This window comes from Bacillus rossius, chromosome 3 (genome assembly GCF_032445375.1).
Source record: "Bacillus rossius redtenbacheri isolate Brsri chromosome 3, Brsri_v3, whole genome shotgun sequence".
In the NCBI taxonomy this organism is placed as follows: Eukaryota; Metazoa; Arthropoda; class Insecta; order Phasmatodea; family Bacillidae; genus Bacillus; species Bacillus rossius.
Window position 1 is genome coordinate 107,434,269 of NC_086332.1, and position 20,879 is coordinate 107,455,147.

General features: G+C 41.0%; 1 protein-coding gene across 2 annotated transcripts in view; it reads right to left on the bottom strand.

Moving 5' to 3' along the window:
• Positions 1-20,879, bottom strand: part of LOC134531118 (WW domain-binding protein 4-like) — a 142,825-nt gene that overhangs the window by 5,913 nt on the left and 116,033 nt on the right. For both annotated transcript variants that reach the window (XR_010074938.1, XM_063366689.1), the window contains exon 5: positions 11,726-12,023. Coding sequence is in view for 1 of the 2 variants with exons in the window: in XM_063366689.1 (XP_063222759.1) it covers positions 11,726-12,023 (298 nt within the window). In the remaining variant the exon portion in view is untranslated. The remainder of the gene's footprint in view (positions 1-11,725; positions 12,024-20,879) is intronic.

Below are 20,879 nucleotides of genomic sequence, written 5' to 3' on the forward strand. Positions count from 1 at the left end.
GGCCGTGACAACACACGGCTCCTTGGCCTTTACAACACATCATTCCCTGGCCTCGACATATCACCACCCCTTGCCCTTGACAACACATAGACCACTGGACTCGGCAACACACGGCTACCCAGTCTCAACAACACACAACTCCCTGTTGTCGACGACCATCCAGCTCCCGTTCGGTTCCACCCTGAGTGTGGCATCCACCTCCACAACTTACAAGTGCACCTGTTGTCACTACCTATCCAGCCAACCGTACAGGTCCATCCTGGTTGCGGGTTTCACCACTATGGCAAGCAAAAGCAAGTGTAGTTGCTATCAAAAACCCTCCAGCCCCCGTATGGGTCCAACATGAGTGCGGAACTCACCACCCCCGCCGGCAGGAGAGTGTACATGTTCTCAACTAGCATCCAACCCCGTACGAGTCCACCCTGGGTGCACAACCCACCACCACGGCGGCTAAGTGTAGCTGTTGTTGAAAACCGCCCGGCCCCTGGATGCGAGACCCACCAAAAATGCAGACACCTATACCTGTTATCGACGACCGTCCAGCCTCCATTCAGGTCCACCCTGAGTGCAGGACCTCCACCATAGCAGGCGAGCGTACCTGTTGTCGACAACCATCCAGTCCTCGTACAGGACAACCCTAGGATGCGGGATCCACCACTAAGGCAGGCCAGTGCACATGTTGTCATCAAACGCCCAGTGCCTGTACAGGTCCTCCCTGGTAGCGGGTACCGCCACTGCAGCGGCATATGTACTGATTTTCAACGACCGTCCAGTCTCAGTACGGGTACACCCCGGGTGCGGGACCCACCACCGAGGCGGTTGAGTGTACATGTTATCGACAGCCATCAAGCTCCTGTACAGATCCAATCTGGGTGCGAGATTCAACACCAAGGTGGGCAACTGTACCTGCTGTCAACGTACATCCAGTCCCCGTATGGGTTCACCCTGGTTGTGGGCCCACCACCATTGCAGCCTGTGTACCTGTTGTCTACAACCATCCAGTCCCCGTACAGGTCCACCATGGGTGCGAGACCCAGCACCACAGTAGATGAGTGTACCTATACTCAATGATGGTCCAGCTCTAATAAGGGTGCAACCTACCACTACAGCAGATGAGTGTACCTATTGTATACGACCATCTAGTCCTCGTACGGGTCTACCATGGGTGCGGAAGCCGCTGCCACCACCACAAAGGGCGAGTGTATCTGTTGTCTATGTCCATTCGGCCCCGGTACGACCCATCCCAGGTGCGAGACCCACCACCATGGCAGGCCTCTTACAGGGCCAGCTTTATGCGGGACCCATCACCAAAACAGGGAATGTACCTGTTGTCAACGACAGTCCAGCCCCAGTACAGGTCCAAGCTGGGTTAGGGACCCACAAACACAGTGGGATAGTGTAACTGTTGTCAATAACTGTACAGCTACATACGGTCGACCCTGGGTGCAGGATCCACAACCATGGTGCGGGAGTGTACCTTTTGTCAACGACCATCCAGTCTCATAATGAGTCCACCCTGGGTGCGGGACCCACAACCATGGTGCGGGAGTGTACCTTTTGTCAACGACCATCCAAACTCTGATGTCCATTAAACCCCGTACAGGACACCCTGGGTGCGGGACCCACCAACTCAGTGGACAAGTTTACCTGTTTGCGACGATCGTTCAGACCCAGTACAGGTCTACCCTGGGTGTGGGACCCACCAAATCAGCGGACGAATTTACCTGTTTGCGATGATCGTCTAGACCCAATACAGGTCTACCCTGGGTGCAGGACTCACACCCAAGGCGGGCAAGCGTACCTATTGTTAACTACAGTCCAGCTCCATGCAGGCAAAAGTACCTGTTGTCAACAACCGTCCAGCCCATGTATGGGTCTACCATGGGTGCACAGAATCCACTACCATGGCAGGTTCCATAACTGTTGTCAACTACCGTCCAGTCCCTGTGGTGGTCAAACCTGTGGGCTGTACCCACCACCACAGTGAGCGAGTGTACTTTTCTTCGAAGACCTCAGTACCCGCACGTGTTTATTCTGGGTGCAGGATCCACCACCATGGTGGGCGAGTGTACCTATTGTCGACGACCACCGCCGAAGCAGGGAAGTGTACCTGTTCCATCCAGCTCCCGTACAGGTTTACCCAAGGTGCGGGACCCACCACTTCGGCGGGCGAATGTACATGTTGTCGACGACCGTCCAGCTCCATACGGGTCCAACCACCCTGAGTGTGGGACCCACAAACACATCAGGCGAGTGTACCTGTTTATGACAGTGTGTGGGACCAACAACCACAGCGGGCCAGTGTACATTTTGTCGACGACCGTCCAGCCCCCATACAGATTCAGTCTAGGTGCGTGGTCCATGAGCACACATGTTGTCGACGACTGTCCAGTCCCTGGGTGCGGGACCCACCAACACTGTGGGCAAGTGTACATGTTGTCGACCACTAACAAGCCCCCGTTTGGGTCCACCCTTGGTGCGGAACCCACCACAACGACGGACGAGTGTCCAGCCACTGTATGGGCTTACCCTGAGTGCGAAACATACCAAACCGGCAGGCGTGTATACCTTTTGTCGACGACCATTCAACTACCGTACAGGTCCAATCTGGGTGCAACACATGGCTGGGCTCAGTACCTGTTGCCGACACTGACCAGCCTCCGTACGAGTACATCATGAATACAGGACCCACCAACACTGTGGCGAGTGTACCTGTTGATGACCATCCAGCCCCCGTTCAGGTCCACCCTGGGTGCAGGTTCCACTACTGTCCAGACCAAATGTTGTGATGGCTGGCAGCGCGGGGGTGAAGGGGCAAGGCAGCGGAGGGGCAGGCAATGCGCGCGCAGGTCGGTACGTGTAGCGTTCAGCATGAAAACATTGCTACGTGACCAACTCGCAGCGCGTGTTACGAGACGTACGGAAATGGACGGACGTGGACGTGGACGCTGCCGACGGCCTCATAAAGTTATTCATAGTCGAGAAAGAGACATTATTGCTGAAGTAGTGAGTTGTTGTGATAGTGAATCAGAAAATAAATGTCTCGCAGCACCAATTCTGAAGGCAACAGAAAGAGCAGCGATATATACCGGTGTGAGTGAGTCCAGCATAATGAGGATAAGAGCCATTCCATTTCAATTCAGGCAGGAGCGTGTCAGGTCACCATCTCGGATTTGCTTTAAAAAATTACAGCAGTTACAACCAGTGCAGACAAGAAGTATGCCAAAAGGATTTTGTCCCAAAAAATTTTTTCCCCATGTTATAGCCTTTTGAAGTTGGTTCAAAATCAAAAAAGGTGGAAAAAGGGGTGTTTTTTAAATGAGCGGCATTTCAAAACTATTATACTGATTTTGTTGATTTTTTTTAATTTTGTACCTATTATAGTGAACTACAGAGTGGAATAGTTCCAATGAGCCCAACGACAATATCTTTAAGGGGGGGAAACTAAAGAATTTGGCAAAAAATTTGAATTTTATTGAATTTTCAAAAAAAAATTTTTATGTGGAATAATCAATTTTCATAAAAAGTAATTCTGGTAATATGTGGACCTATTACAGTAGTTTTACAGGAAAAATTGTTTTTAATTCTATGATGCATGGAATGATTAAAATTTAACTTTAAAATTTTCAAAATTTGACAAAAGTGCCATTTTTGATTGAAAATTACTCAAAAATCCCATATTTTAAAAATCTGAAAATTTGTAACTTTGTAGTCCTCACCTTTAGTAATAGCATGCACTTTGTTGGATAGTGTGTTTTTGCCTGTAAACATTTCTAGAATTTTTTGAAAATGTAATTTTCTTACATTTTCTAAGGTCTGCACACTCAATTAACAAATGTTTTGTTAGTTTCCAAAAAGTGAGATGTAATTTGTAAATTGGGGAAACCTTGGGAATTACAAAAGGAGAGTATGTGTATACATTATCACATTAACATAATATGCACAATACATATACACACATATAATACATATGCATACTCTTTAACTTGCATGAAAACCAAAATTTCAAAGTAAAATTGAAACCAACAATATGTACCTATAATTAATTATATGTAGACTGCTTACCCTTCCTCAACTATATGTAACATATATTGACAAACTTCCTAAAATATTATTTGGCTGATTAAAGACAGTAGATCTGCTGGATCTTCATCAACTCAGCTTTGTCCAAAGTGTGGAGTCTTGCTGATTGTCCAAGTGGAGTAGGATTGCTTACTGCTAACAAAACATTTTGTAGTGGCACCGGACATTCATCCTTCTTCTTTCCAGATTCCTGTGGCCACTGAAACCCTTTAGCTGGACCATGGGGATGCATAAAAGACACTGTCATGTCGTTCAACTCTTTAGATATACCAGTGATCTGTCCCATCCACCAATTCTGATCGTATACACAAGCAACGAACTGGCCTACTTGGAAATCATTTATTGAATAATGTGTTTTAATCTGGTTAGATTGTACAACTATTTCTATTTTATCTTTAATTGTGCGTCCCATGTATGTCTCATTTTTAATCAGCCAGTAATGTTTAGATTGTATTCCAACAACGGGTTTTACAGTAGCCCATTCTTTTTCCTTAGATGACCTATATGTTTGAATTGTTTTACTTTCAAGAGCCAATAGAGTTATCTTTGGTACAAGGTTACCTACTTCAGCAACAAATGAAGCAGAATCTCTAATGGCATTAACACACTCTGCCCGAAGATTGAACTTAGTTGCAAAGTGTTTACACAAACCACCTATTGCATCACATGCACTTTTGCCATGCCCTGTAGCAGAAAAAATCCATTTTTTTTCAACAGTTTGAGTATTTTTACATAGTTCATACAGCTGAAACCTATTTTTGAAATGTCCAGCTGCCCCATCTGTAATGTACACTATTGAACTCAAAAGTTCTAACTGACAAAATTTTGAAATTTCCAGTTTTATAACCTCTAAAGCACAGAGAACGTGAGCAGAGTCGTGAGCTATATCATCAGATACTATAACAAAACTTCTTATTTCCGCACCAAAGTATGCAACACAGGTAAACAGTGAAAGCTGATCAGTTTGCCAGTGGTAAGTTTGGATTTCATCAGGCAATACAACTGACCAGTTCTCAGCAAAATCAAAATGTAAAACAAGAGCATTATTTTGTTGGACAGAACTTCTTGCTTCAGCTATTCCTTCCCTTTGTATTTTCCTAATGTAAATGTGAGGAATAGCTTTTTTAACCCAATGCCTTACATGTTCCAGAAAATTATTTACAGATACAGTTTTTTTTATGAGGTCACCATGTTCCCAAATCGCAAATGTAACTTCTTCCCCTTCATCCAAGCCAAAGTTTTCAACAGTTAATGTTTCTGTGCCAGGACAGTCACCACACTCCTCGAGCCAGCAATCTTCATTCCTTGTTTCGTCACACAAACACTTCAGTAGAAGATAGTCTTCATCAATTTGGTTATTTGTTACATTTCGAAGAGCTACACAGATAAGTTGCATGTTACTGCAGTAAATACAAGAACACACAGTCTGTTCTGGCTGAATTTTCACCCATCTTGGTCGTAAGGCATAAAACTTTGAAAGACTAATTTCTATAAGAGGATTATCTTTTTTGAATGCTTTGTATGCCTCTTTGATGGACCTTGTCATGAATCTTTTAACCTTTTTTACTTTCTCGCCATTACCATCCTTAATGCAAATAACATCTTTTTTGTTTGGACTTTCCCTTGAACAGTCTTTACTATCTTCTAGGTAATATGATAATGCTAGATCTTGTACCTGTGTAGGTAAAGGATGTCCACTATAGGGGTCAGGTTGAGCATAAATTCCCTTATTTTTTATAACTGTGCGACATTTATCAATGAGGTACTTTGACACTGAAGGTAATTTTTCCTTCAATACAGTTTTACTAAATGTTTGTGGTACCAATGTTAGTAGCTGTACTTTTCCATTGTAGTTACAAGTATGAAGAGCTGAGTCAATATTCGAAAACCATAGACTACAATTGACACACACAGGCATTTCATCATCAGACTCACTTGAAAGATGCACGTGATATATGTCTTGTAATTTGTTCACAGCAGAAGTTTTTAACTCATCAACTAATTTTATCTTCTTTTTCCTCGCATAACCTTCTCTCCTATCCAATCTCACCTCTGAAGGGGATTTCAATGGTGATACTTCTACATTTAATGTTTTAATGAGACTGCTATTTAAAACACTTACTAGTTCATCCTCCGGAATAAAATTCTCTGATGTGGATGTTTCTTCTGCATCTTCAGCAAGTTCCAGAAATTTCTTTTTATAAAAAGTAACACAGTTGCTACACAAAATATCATTTTTATTTACTGAAACAGATACACCCACAAACTTTTGAATATCATCTGCTAAATCATTCACCTTACACATCCTCACACATTTACTTTTATACACACTTTTTTTGTGCCTTTTAATGTAGTCCACACATTTAATTCTCTCCGTACTATGAAAGTCAGACATGATTTAGTTCACTAGCTGAACATCACCCATGAACACACACAACACAACTGTAACAGCAAAAGTTTGGGAATTCCCTTGTAGTCTTATAGTTGATTCCCCCTATGGTCACCAGGGATTTCCCTCAAGCTACCAGGGATTCCCCTTACAGCAAGCGCCTGGGAATATTCAGATAGGGACTCCCCGTTCATATTTCCCAAGGTTTCCCCTCATACAAAACCAGTTACAAATTATCACATACTATTTAGATACCAACAAAACATTTATTAATTGAGCATGCACAACATACAAAAGGTAATGACATTACATTTTCAAAAAATTCTAGAAATGTTTACAGGCAAAAACACACTATCCAACAAAGTGCATGCTATTAATAAAGGTGAGGACTACAAAGTTACAAATTTTCAGATTTTTTAAATATGGGGTTTTTCAGTAATTTTCAATCAAAAATGGCACTTTTGTCAAATTTTGAAAATTTTAAAGTTAAATTTTAATAATTCCATGCATCATAGAATTAAAAACAATTTTTCCTGTAAAACTACTGTAATAGGTCTACATATTACCAGAATTACTTTTTATGAAAATTGATTATTCCACATAAAAATTTTTTTTTGAAAATCCAAAAAAATCTAAATTTTTTGCCAAATTTTTTAGTTTCCCCCCCTTAAAGATATTGTCGTTGGGCTCATTGGAACTATTCCACTCTGTAGTTCACTATAATAGGTACAAAATAAAAAACAAATCAACAAAATCAGTAAAATAGTTTTGAAATGCCGCTCATTTAAAAAACACCCCTTTTTCCACCTTTTTTGATTTTGAACCAACTTCAAAAGGCTATAACATGGGGAAAAAATTTTTTGGGACAAAATCCTTTTGGCATACTTCTTGACTGCACTGGTTGTAACTGCTGTAATTTTTTAAAGCAAATCTGAGATGATGACCTGACACATTATCTTGCTAACTGCCTGAATTGAGGTGGAATGGCTCATAAGGAAATGGAGCAGACAACATCCAAATGACCCTCAGAGAACTCCAGGGAAAAAACGGTGAGCAATGTTGTTTACTCCATTTGGTGACAAAGTGATATGTTTTAAAATCGAATGTTTCCGGGTTGAATTGTAAAATGATAGGGAGCTGGTATCGTCAAACCTAGTAATATATTGTTTATTGAATATCGTATGTACAATGTACCCAACCTGTTTTCAAAGCAAAACGTTTTAAATAATTGTACTTTTCGCCTAAATTATATAAAATTATGATGTGAAATTCCAGTGTACACGGTATAAATGATGTTCAACGTTTCCATTATGCGGTTTTACGATATCCGCGTCCGTACTGGAATGTAAAAGTACAAATCGCAAAAGCAGCATAGATAGAAATGCAATGGCCGCAAAGGCATAGTTGAGTGAAAGTTTTGCCATCACTAAGTAATTTAAAGCTTGTTTTGAAATCTCAGTTTTGTGTTTCTTTCGTGTTGTTAAGTATTTATTGTTTGGGTAAAAGCACCAACTATCGGCCCCACACCCCATATTGGTGTTTTGAAATACAACACAAATAATAACATAAATAATTTTCTTAACACTGCTGACTAATTCATGCAGGCACGTTAGATATTCTGTTTCGGCATAAATTACAGCGGCCGTATCGACCGTTGTATGATGAATTCGTGGGAACATCATTTATGCCAGTGAGAAAGTAATAGTATTTAAGTAGATAAACACATGTGTTTGCATTTTCATGTAAATTAAGTCTACCTTAGAAATGCTCGTACAAATGACCTTAACAATCGCAAATATTCTTTATTGTTTAATGAAATTGTAGTTCAACCTAACGGTTTCTTTTTCAATTCTATGCTACGCCTTTTTGTCTAAAGAGAAATATCATACTGAAAAGTGAAATACAGTAAGTCCTCTATTTACGTCGTACCGATTTACGTCGTTTCGGATTAACGTCGCTAATGTTTGAGTACTCATGTTTCAATTTAAGTTGTCGCCGATTCACAATAACGTCGTTTACAATGACCGTAAATCTTTATTTTAACCAAAACACCGTATATAATTCGTTTATAATTCTTTGTTTCCTTCAGTAGTTAATTTATGCTATGTAGCGTAAGCTACACGTTCACCGCCTTATCTTATCATACATCATGAGGGACGCTTCCTGCTCTCCGCTGCTCTCCACGCGGTGATGCAATACTACCAGCCCGCCCGCTCAGCCACCCACGTATCTCGCACGTAGAAGTGTTATCTACTTCCCGCAACGACACAGCATTTTCTCCTACCCCTTTTCGTCCAACTCCTTGGCACTTCAGTCGCTATGATATCATTGAGTTGGCCGGAGTTTTAAACGTGCCGTTGTTAACTTTATCGTGATTAAATGCGTTTGTAGTAGGCCTACAGTATCAGCTCACTGCAATTTATGATTTTTTCTTCATAAGATGTCTTCCAAACGACTAAATTTATCTTCAAACGTAATTTCAAAAAATAAGAACAGAACACATGTTTCATTAGCCACGAAAATGGAAGTTTTGAGACGTTTCGATTCGGGCGAGAGGGCTGTTGAGATTAGTAAAGTGTTAGGTCTGCCACCTACCACAGTTCGTACAATTAAATAACCATTCTATAAAGCTGAGAAGTACTAGTTGGACTTGTTTCCCACGCTGTCGGTTGTCATTTGCTGATAAAATTGCCCGTTGTCACGTCTGTATGCCAGCGCTTCCGGCCGACCTTGGGCCGTGGCCGGCCAGTGGCATGAAACATGGCTCATTTTGCGTCGTTTCTATTTACGTCGCGGTTTTCAGGAACGTAACCCCGACGTAAACCGAGGACTTACTGTATACCCCTTTACTTTTTGCAAGCCGAAGAAAATTCGTAAGATCGTTGTCGACAGTTTTGACAGATGATTCATACGAGATGTCATACACGAGTTCTACACTGTGAAGCATGTTATACCTTCAATTCGTAAGTTATTGCCGGTTTTCAAAGAAAGAATTGGTTGGAAATGGAGCAAGACGTCACTGAAAAGACTTTTGAAGGACATGGGTTTCGTCTGGAAAAAGTGTTATGACAAAAGGCGCGTGTTCATCGAACGTGCAGAAATTGTCAGTTGGCGTTCAAAATACTTGACGCAAATAAAAAAAACGTTAGGTCTGAAGGGAGGGAGGTGTTTTACCTTGATGAAACTTGGATTGACAGCAATCTCACATTCCAGAAATGTTGGCAACATGAAAGTGTTCATGGAGTTATGACAGGAAATGCTTCAAAAAGGTTGATTGTTGTTAATATTGGTTCGAAAGGTGGATTTATTCCCGGAGGGTCAAGCTGACTCAGCCACTGGCGATTATCATGGCCAAATGAACGCCACAAATTTTGAAAAGTGGATATCCGAAATGGTGATTCCTAATTTACTGCCAGCTTCAGTAGTAGTCATGGACAAGGCCCCTTATAAGTATGATGTAAAAAAGGATATTATAGCTTGGTTACGAAGACACAGCATAGTGTGTGAAGAAAAGATGAGAAAATGTACTCTTATGGAACTAGTTAGTGCCAACAAACCAGCAGAGAAAATCTTTAGAGTTGACAAACTGCTGCAACAACATGGACATAGTGTAATTCGTTTACCGCCATATATGTGCAAATTAAACGCCATAGAACTGGCATGGGCCAAAGTAAAGCGTTTGATTCGTGATAATAACCCTACTGGCGAATTTAGTTTAACAACCTTACATGACGGACAACTAAAGCAATGGATTCAGTCACAGCTCAAGATTGGAACAGTTACTGTGATCATGCTATCAAGTTGGAGGATATTATTGGGAGAAGGACCACATAATGGAAACAGCTGTAGATGAGTTTATCATCCATCTGGGGAGCGATAGTGATAGTGACAGTGACAATACAGAAGAAAATCAATCGGTGGTGCCCGACTCTGATGACATAAATTCCAACAGTGACAGCAGTGCATCTTGCTTAGCACAACCGCTGTGATCAGAAGTAAATATGTTGAAAGAAGTGACAGCGGCTATCGTACTCGTTACATTGTTACTTTTGTAGCCTACTGTAATATTTATGAATTGAAAGTATTGAAATATCAGACCTACATTCAGTTTTTACATGTTAATAACGCTACATTTTTGATTTCATGGATATTTTATGTCAATGATATTATTTAGAGTGGATATTACGTCTTGTATGTGAGCTTCGCCAAATGACTTCAATGCCTTAAGGGGGTGGTTATGAATACATTGTTTATTTATAATATACCTTTATATTTTTGTTTGAAAATTGTATTTATTCTGTAGACATTGATACTTATGATTTTGCTATTGTAAATGATATTGTATCTTTCATAATTATGTATAGTGGCATTTCATAGTCTAATTTTTCCGTTTACAGTATTATGCATTGAACTAAAACCGGCGGCCAGGTCAGTTTAATTTTTAAATTCCTGAGATTTATGTTTTATTGTTTCATGTATTTTGAAGAGTAAATTACCCGTATAGGGTGATTTTATTTAATTTTCTTTCTACAGTATGTGGCACTTCAACCAAGAAAGTATTATATTTTCATGTAATTCATTTTGTTTAAGTTATACTTGTGCCGAGGTATATTAAAAATAAGTTTTTTCCCCCTGCAGTAAACTTCATTTGCTAAATTTATTTGCATGTAACATATTTATTTCATTACACATTCCTTCATACCGACTCAGATCTATATTTAACCTTGTTTTTCAGCTAACAACATTTGGAGACAGATGATTATTGGATAAAATATCTGTCGAGGGGAAATTCAGACTACTGGTAACGTGCGCATTCCATTCATATGGGTTGATTACATTGCCGTCCTTGGGTTGCTAATATCAGTCACACCATTGGTTTTACATTTCTCGTTATATAGTAAAGAAATGATATGGACCTAAGGTGTCATGATAAGGACAAGTGAAACCCAAAGCGTTGTGGCCTGGGGAGCGATGAGAACTAGCGATACACAAATATGTTTTTGTAACAGAGACAACACGTCCCAGCCGTGCCGGGCTGTGCCGACATTACGCGCCTACAGCACTAGGGAGTCCAGCTACCACAACGTTTGGTCCGGACAGTACTACGGCGGGCGTGTGTACAAGTTGACGATAACCATCCAGCCCCAATAAAGATCCTCCCTGGTTCGCAGGACCCACCACCACGACGAACTCCTGGCCCCTGTACAGATCCATCCAGGGTGCGTGACCCACCATGACGGAGGGCGAGTGTACCTGTTTTTGACGACCATCCAGCTCCCGTACGGGTCCACCCTGGGTGCGGGACCCACCACCACTGCGGGCGCCGGCGCAGGAAGTGGCTCCTCTCTACTCTTCTCCACCTTGCGCAAACTCTTCATCTTCTCCCGCTCTTGCCGCGCCCTCTCCTCCTCCGCCTGCTCCCCGAGCTGCTTCTTCTCCTCCGCCTCCTTCCTGCGAGTCTCTGCCACCTCCCGCCTCTGCTGCCGCCTCTCCGCGGCCTTCTGCTGGGCACTGCTCACATAGCCTTCTTCGGGCGGCTCCCATCTCGACTCTGGGCCCAGAACGCACCACCATGCTGCACTGTCTGCCTGACTCACAGATCCATACCTCTGACTTATTACTAGGCATGTGCGATCTCAAAACACAGCTTCATCCTTAGACTGACGAAATGACACAGGCCAATTCTATTTCTGTACAATAGCTTGTGATTTGCCTGCAGGACTGTCATTATTGGCTGGCGTACGAGGTGTGGCTATTAAATAATGAGACTGTCACTGCTATAGAAGAAGGATGCATGCACCAGACGCATGTGCCAGACGCCAGCAACCGACAGCGTGTAGCATGTAGCGTGAAGTCTTCTCTTTGGAATGCAGTGCTTCTCGCTTCAGTAAAAAAATAAAAAAGGATAGCCATAGCCTTCGTTTGCATCAGAGGTGGTTTTTGTGTTTCGCCAGAAAAATATTAAGAGTGACATTAGCGCAACGAATTGTGAAATTTCACATGAAACTTGAAAAACCGATACTGAAACTTATAATTTATTGAAAGAAGTGTATGGCAATGATAGTTTATCATGTGCACATGTGTTGGGGTGGTTTAAGCATTTTCAAGATGGCTGAGAAGACGGTAAGATGATTCACACCCAGGTCGCCCTTCTATGTCAAAAACAGATGACAATATCGAAAAGATCGGTAATCTGGTTGATTTGATAATCGGTTAAGTATTCGTACGATTGCTAAAACTGTAGGAACTGACAAATAACTTGCTCGGCAAAATTTACATAACAATTTCAACATGCAAAAAGTGTGTGCCAAAATTGTTCCTAAAATTCCTACGGTTGAACAAGAAGTTCGCAAAAATGTTTGTACCAACACTTTGAATGCCATTGAAAATGACCCAATCTTATTGGAAAGGATAATAATATGTGACAAATTGTGTTTTTTTTACTTATAACCCTGAAACGAAGCACCAATCCATGCACTGGAAGAGCCCCCAAGTTCACCGAGAGCCAAAAAAACTATAATTAGCAAATCAAAATTCCAAACAATGATGATTGTTTTATTCGATATTCATTGTGTACCTTCACTGGGTTTCTTAAGGTCAAACTATTAATCAAAATTACTCCCTGCACGTTCTTGCTGAACTCCATATATATGGAGTTTTTTTCCAATAAGGAAAACAGACCCGAATTATGGAAGGACAAGTCATTGGTTCTCCACCAAGACAATGTGCCAGCTAATTCTGCATTGTCTGTCAAGAGGTTTCTAGCCAAGTACAGCATCCCAGTGTTAGACCATCCGTCTTATTCACCGGATCTTGCACTGTGCGACTTTGATTTCCTAAGGTGAAATCTGCATTAAAAGGAACAAGATCTCAGTCCGTTGAAGCTGTGAAAGAAAAAGCGGCACGCGTCCTGAAGGAGCTGACAGAAGAAGACTTCCAGCAAAGTTTCCAACAATGGAAGATTCGCATGGAGCGTTGTAGAGATTGAAGAGAGGTGTACATTGAAGGTGATAAGTAAATACGTATAAAATCAACATTAAATTTTTACAGCATCAGTCTCGTTATTTAATAGCCACACCTCGTATACATTGTCATCGGCATAATAGTTACATCTCTTATGGTACTTTCCAATTTTTTATAAAAACAGTTATTAAGATAATGTACAGCGACACTCGTCACAATAGCGAAAGGAAATTGGAGTAGCCTACCACCTATGTTTAAGGTTTCAATATACATGTTGTTTGGACTATTGTATTGTTCATATTTAATAACCACCTTATATCTGTAAAGTTTTACTCAGTGCAGGCTAACAGAATGCAGTCAATATGGTTGGTTTTTCTCTGGTTTTAGTTACAAATATGGATATATAATATGGAGCCATGGATGATGTTATTAAAATAAATTAAATGAAACTTAGCTAACTTTATAAAGATTTTTTTTTTGATCCAGTAGTGTTTGAGTTTACTTATTGCAAACAAAACAAATAAACTTACACCCTATCTTTATAACAAAAAAATATATATAAATTAGTAAGGATAGCAAAATTGACGAAAAATATATTTAATACACAATTTATATTTTCATTATCATATCTGCTTGGTGTAACTAATTCCTTGCTGATATTGTGACGGGACTCCGGCAGACATCCCGCGTACACCTATACACAAAACAATAAATAACCAATAACATTGAGGGGGGGGGGGGGGGGGGGGGGGTAATTAGGTAGAGTCGTGGTACCCGAGACCAAGTCTTCTCCCCATACAGGGAGTGTAGGGTATGATTTATGCACTGAAAAGAAACATTATTAATTCATTCAAGCACAGATTTTATTTACTAAGTCAGATACTAGAGACAAAATAACCAAACTCTGAAAAAAAAAAAAAAAAAAAGGTTTAACAAATAAATTAATAACAAATAAGTTAACAGATGGATTCATGAATAAATAAATACATTAAATACACATTAAAGTGAAGTCGGCCAGCAAACAATTATCAGTACAACAACATGGCCAACATGGCAGTTCGCTCGTCGCCGCAGCTCCGCTGAGGAATAGTCTACTTCCCAGTTACCACTACATTCATGTTTATAACCAGATGTCGATTTGTTTTAAGTTAAAAAAAATAATAGGGATGGAATAATACTACGTTATTTCTTAAAAGATTAAGTACTGGACGAAGATCCTCCAGCCCGAAGCTCCGTCTTGCTATCCATCACTGCCAATCACTTACCCTCACTTCGTCTCAGTGATTCGGCCCCGTACTGTCGTGAAGCACCCGTCCAGCGAGGTCTCCAAGGCGAAAAAGCCCCGTACTCTCCCTGGACGAGGGTTTTACCTCCCGAACGAGGTCACCCCAAAAAAACACGAACACCGGGAAAAACTTAGCCATGGGGAAAATGGCTGTCCCTCCTTCCCTCAAGGAAAAACGAAAACAAGCGAAGTCGACAGTTCCTTCTGCGCAGGCGCGAGCGAGCTTCCCCTTCCCCCTCTCGCGCTGCTCGATTGTTTCTGCCCCGTTTCCAAACTCGGACGCAAGATGGCAACACTAATCAGGACAGAGTCCTCGAAACGAGTACACAAAAGCCTCGCGTGGCAGAACTAACAAAACGGCAAACAAGGGACTAGCGTAGCGCAGCGGGTTTTTTGGAACAACGTGGTGCAATCCCTCGGCGAGCCCTGGCCAGCGGCCCGCGAGAATCAGCAAACCACGCAGCTTCGCAAAAGCCGCGGTGCCTGTAAACTTCTATCGCAGCAACCTATATTCCATTACCCGTGTGTCGAAATCAACCGGCCGAGCCTGGAAACGCGCACGTATACCAACACGTTAACCTAACGAGATACAAAAGTAAAATAATTTTAAGAAAAAAAAGTAATGAAATTTTCAGACCGTGACAATATAAATGACTTCTTTTTAAACATATATCTATGGTGTGTTTTTTTACTGTTGTGTTTAGGTATTTCAATATTAATTTTATTTTTTATTTTTTTAAAACCAATGTCCAGCTATAATATTTTAAATTTATTAGCAGTGAAAGAATTTTTTAATTGGTCCAATAGTTTTCAACTTGAATTCTTAGAAACAAAGAAACAATCAAACTCTCACTCTCTATTTTTGATATAATATATTATTTTGACACACAAAGTATTTAAATGCACTAATGAAATATTAAAACCTTACAGCATTGAAACTCATTAAATTACTTAGTACCTATGTCTAACCTTGATAAAGTGTTAACAGACATTTGCTAAGACATCTTTTGACCGTTCTGTTGGCAAATATATCGTTCAACATTTGGCCAAATATTTTACAGTGCACAGCTTGTGATAAGGCTTCATAAGCTCTTATTTGAATTTGAATCAGTATGGCTAACTTTTATTGTAAAACATTCTTTTTTATTTATTTTGGGCTTAATGACTCATCAACCGAGTCATCAAGTCAAATATTCACCCAACAAGTCAGGATTAATCGGAAGGAATCGGCCAAGCATTTCCTGGAGTGAGCTTGGCAAGCCATGGAAAACAGAAATAAGGGAATGATGGGCCGCCATTCAAACCCAGGTTCTTCTGAAGGCAAGTCCAATGTTTTTCCATGCCACCTCAGTAACCCTTACTTACTGTCTCATGAGCTTTAGACATCAAAGAGGTTAAAAGGACACTGCTGTTTTCTGCTTTTAATAACACGTCAGTATTGTTGTGGCAGCCTATTGTCATAAATTGGCCCCACGGTGGGAAAGCCACTTGTGGTGAAGGGGATGTGTTATTGAATAGTTGGTCAAGTTAGTGGGCGCCACCGTGCCTAGGAGGCACGGACCCCGCGGAGACTGTCTTCAAGGCGTGATGTCACCCGTGTGGGGACGTGACTTAAACCTTTATAGGACTACCAGAACCTGGCCCGCTCTAAGCATCGGGCATGCTATATTGGATGCTCACATGGGCTCTTCCACACACCATTAAGTACTTGTGTGCACACATGTGGTCAGATAGGATAGTGTGGTACAAAAATTTCAATTAATTTCTTATTGTGTTACATTGTTACACAGAAACAAAACAGACTGGTGCAGTAATATAAATATAATATGTAATAATATATAAATATAAATAAATGGTATTACGGTAATAGCATAAGATAACGATCCGTGGTGCTTCTGACTGGTGAACTTTTGACTGACTGGTGAGCCATCCAAATATTTTTCAAGGCCGGCACATTACAATGTGAGATTGGTAGGGTGTAGCGAGATGTTGTGGGATAGGTGTCCCATTGGAAGAAATGCACTTTATACTGTTGATAAATGTTTGTAGTAGGGCAGTTATCAGTTGCATATTTATTATTTATAGATATATTTCAGGTACAGGATTGGTTCTGAGTGGAACTGAATTCCGGCAGGATCAAACTTGGATTTTTCACGAGTGGAAAACAAGACAAATATTTCTGTGAGTCAATCGAGGTAGTCTCATTTGCCTTTCCTGCTCTATCTCAATCTCACCACTACAACTCACATCCATCTCTAGCAACCTCAACAGTGTGATATGTTAAACTAAAATTAATCCATTCATATGTGTATTCAGGCATTTGTATGCAGATGCTGAGGAGTGCCATCAGCACATCTCACTACACGCACGAAAATGCAAATGATCAGGTTGTAATGGCAAATAATAACAGACTCCCAATGAGCCACAAGGGAGATTTACTTCTAAAATTATCTGTTACTGGAAAGGTAGAAACTATTAAAGAAAAAGAAGTATTATATTTGTCTAATCTTTGCCCAATTCGCTATCAGTAAGTACTTGTTTATGCGGTGTCCACCATGTAAGTTCTTAACTGTAGGTGGACAAGTTATAAAGGTAAATAAATAAATCAATAAATAATTGTGAAGAATGGCCACTGTGTCATTTAGTAACAAAGGATGTCGCCTCTACAACCCTAACTGGGATCTGGATGCCACAGCCTCTGTTAATAACGCATACCGGCAGAGTGTTCTGAAGAGAAGGCTAATTGTGTCAGATTGGTCTCTAATGGTGCACTGAGGCACAGAAGTCCTAGCCATTTGAATCAATGGACATGAGGCAGCTGAGTAATGGCTCAGCGACCAGCCTACCATCCTTCAAGGTTGACAGTGTCTTAAGGGTGAGCAGCATAGACTTCAATTCTTTTAAAAGTATCAAGGGTGCATGAACCCCTTCAAGTAAGTGCACTCAGATATTTGTAGCCCAATGAAGGAAAAGTCTTTTGGAGGTTCACGCTACTTCTTCACTCTCATACATAATTACTCTAGGAAGGTATTTTGTCTACTCCTTCAAATCTATAAACGAGACCACAATACATTCAAGATGTTTTGATCGTTGGTTGAGAGACAAACAGGAAGGCATGTCAAGACATTGTTTACTGACAATGGGGGTGAATATGTGAACACAGAATTGTTGGCCACCTAGAGGGTCTGGTAATCCAGCATCAGACCACTTGCCCTTCTGCACAGGAGCAGAATGAAGTAGCTGAGACTAAGCTGCACACTTGAGCAGACTTGCTACCTTCTCATTGAGGCAGGGCTGTATTACACCATCTGGACAGAGGCAGTAAATACAGCAGCCTAGTTACATAATTACTAACCATAAAAAGTACTGACTGGACAGACACTGGAGTAAGCTTGGAGTGGTTGTAAACCAGACTAAAGATATCTACAAGTTTTTTGGTGTAAGGCTTCTGCACACATGCCAAAGCAAAAAATTAAGGTAAATGCTCCAATGGCTGACACAGCACCAAAAGCTGACACTCTGTAACTAATTGCTTTATAATAAGAATATTGGTACTCCTGCATTGGTTTTCCCGCCAAAATTCTCTTCCCAAACCATTCTAGTTGGTATCTTGCAGCTTACTGCAGTGTGTTCCCATAGCTGACAGTGTGTTGGTGGACATTTTCTGTTGTCTAGTGCGTAACCTTAAATTAAAAAAGTCTAATGAAAACAGGTAAGGTCACTATTTTAAATAAGGTTATTTAGCTTTTTGTGAGAAAACAATTTCATATTCTGGATGTTTTCTGTGTTTATAAATGTTAAAATTATCATTTCAAAATGATTACAATGAAGTCTAACCTAAAAAAAAAAATTGGTTGTCTGTAAAGTCGGTTTACGGACGCTAGTTTAACGTGACATCATCATAACAAAACATTGATGAAATGATTGCATACTTTTATGAATAAAATTGAGTCATTTTTATTGAATTATCAATATTTTGTATGGATACAAAGAAGGAGTGAAATGGAATCTACAATTTAATTGATAAATTTACTTTTATTTGCACTCATTGATTCAAATAGTTTATTACTTTAATGAAGAGATTATTTTAACTATAACTTTTATACATGTTTGCTATTTAACTACAAGATCGTCGAAAATGTTTTACGCTTTTTCGCAATTACACATTTAACGACGAAGTTTGTTCATCGTGAAATTAAACGTAGAATTTAATAAAAATGCCCTTGCAGTTAATAAAATAAGTATTAGTAACTTTATGAAAGAATTTCGGCTTTAATCTCCAACCCAGACGCTCGTGGTGCGCTGGGGCCGAGATTAAAATTTGTCGAGAATATTTTACGTTTTTATGTCTTCCAGTGCTTAAAATGATATGCAATTGTGGCCCCGGGCAAGAAATTTTATTTATAATTAATTAATAATAACGCCCCTCGCGATAAACAAAGGAAAATATGTATTAACGAGGGCCTGGTTGTCGCGGAAGCGGATAGATAGCGTGATTCGTTCGGTTCGCGTCCGTCACCATAGATAACAGCACTGTAGGGGAATAATATTGTTACGAACGTGACATTGGCCGGGACACGTGCAGGTGCAGAGCTGGCTGGCGATTGCCGCAATATGATATGCGCCACGCGCGCCTGGAAGATAACAAGGATTGTCGCTTTCCCCCCTCCTTCCCTCCACTCCCCGCACGGCGCCTTGCCTTTGGCACGTAACTGACACCGACCAGCTGGGAGTTACGCGAGCCACCGACACGTGTTTCGAGAGATTTCTACCATCGTGTCGGCGCGGAATTACGCGACAGGCCCCGGCCGCTCTTGTGAGTTCTGGAATTGCGCCGGGGCCTATATATATGCCCGAGGACGTCAGGGCAGGGAGTCAGTGGAGTTCAGAGAGAGAAAGTTCAGGCGGCAGCCTTCCCGCGGCGGAGATTCCGGGGCGATAGTGCCGCAGGTGCGGCAGAGTAGAGAAGTCCTTGGACGAAGGTTCCAGGGCAGGGAGTGAGTGAGTGAGTGAGTGAGTGGAGTCGGGAGTTTTCCCGCAGGGAAGTTTCTGGGCGATAGTGCCGCAGGTGCGGCAGAGTCCCGAGCGAAGTTCCAGGCGAGGAGTCGAGTGGAAACTCGGCGAAGGGGAAGTGCGACAGCGGCAGCGAAGTGCGGCGACGGAGTCCTGCGACGGAGGACCACGAGGGGTGCTGCGGCGAGAGTTGCGCCAGAGGTGCGGCCCAGCGATGTGTGTGGATTGTGAGAAACGAGTGACTGGAGGAAGCAACACATTTTTAAGTGCAATTGATTATTTGGCAATTTTATAAGATTTAACTAGATAATGCCCGGCATGCGTTGCAATGCCTCAATCAATTTTTTAAACGTATACTAAGCATCTCTCTTTATCTCTCTAATTCTCTATCTCTCTATGTATATCTCTATAACTCTCTCTATCTTTCTATTTATATCTCTATCTCTATATATCTTTCTACATATATATCTCTATATATCTTTCTAGCGGACCTGACAGAAATTGTCCTGCCCAAATGTACATATGGCGGTAAGTATTTCTACGCTGGACATTTTGTATCTTCTCATTATACATACCCCTCCTTTTGTGCACGCCACTGCCGTTACCAAAAACCTTTCCCATGGTTATGCAGAAGGCAACAACAATGCAAAAGCTAGTTGCCATGGAGGCTAATTATCAACAATGCTTAGTTTTTTTTTGCTTTTAAAGCGTGTATTTTTAGTTTTTCTTAACTCAGAGATAAAATATCCAATTGTGAATCTAAACCATCCTCGAATCCCCGTGAACTCACACACAAAATTTCATCAAAATCGCGTACAGACAGACAGAAAAAGTACTGTTTTATCATAGTAAGATAGATAGATTATTCTTACATGTTCGCATCCATGCAGTATATGAAAAATCAGCATGCATAGCCCCACACCTATAACTATACGTATCTGCTGCCCACGACTTTTTCCGCATGGAATTTTGGATTATCTTGCACCATTTAGAAATTTAAACATTATAACATAACAGTTGATACAGTTGTAGTAGTTTTCTTATGTTCACAAATGATAATTTTTCTCACCTCTATTTCAGACTTTGCAATAAAAATGTGTTACTACCTAAATTTTGAGTAAATATGTTTCTACTTTCAAATGTAAT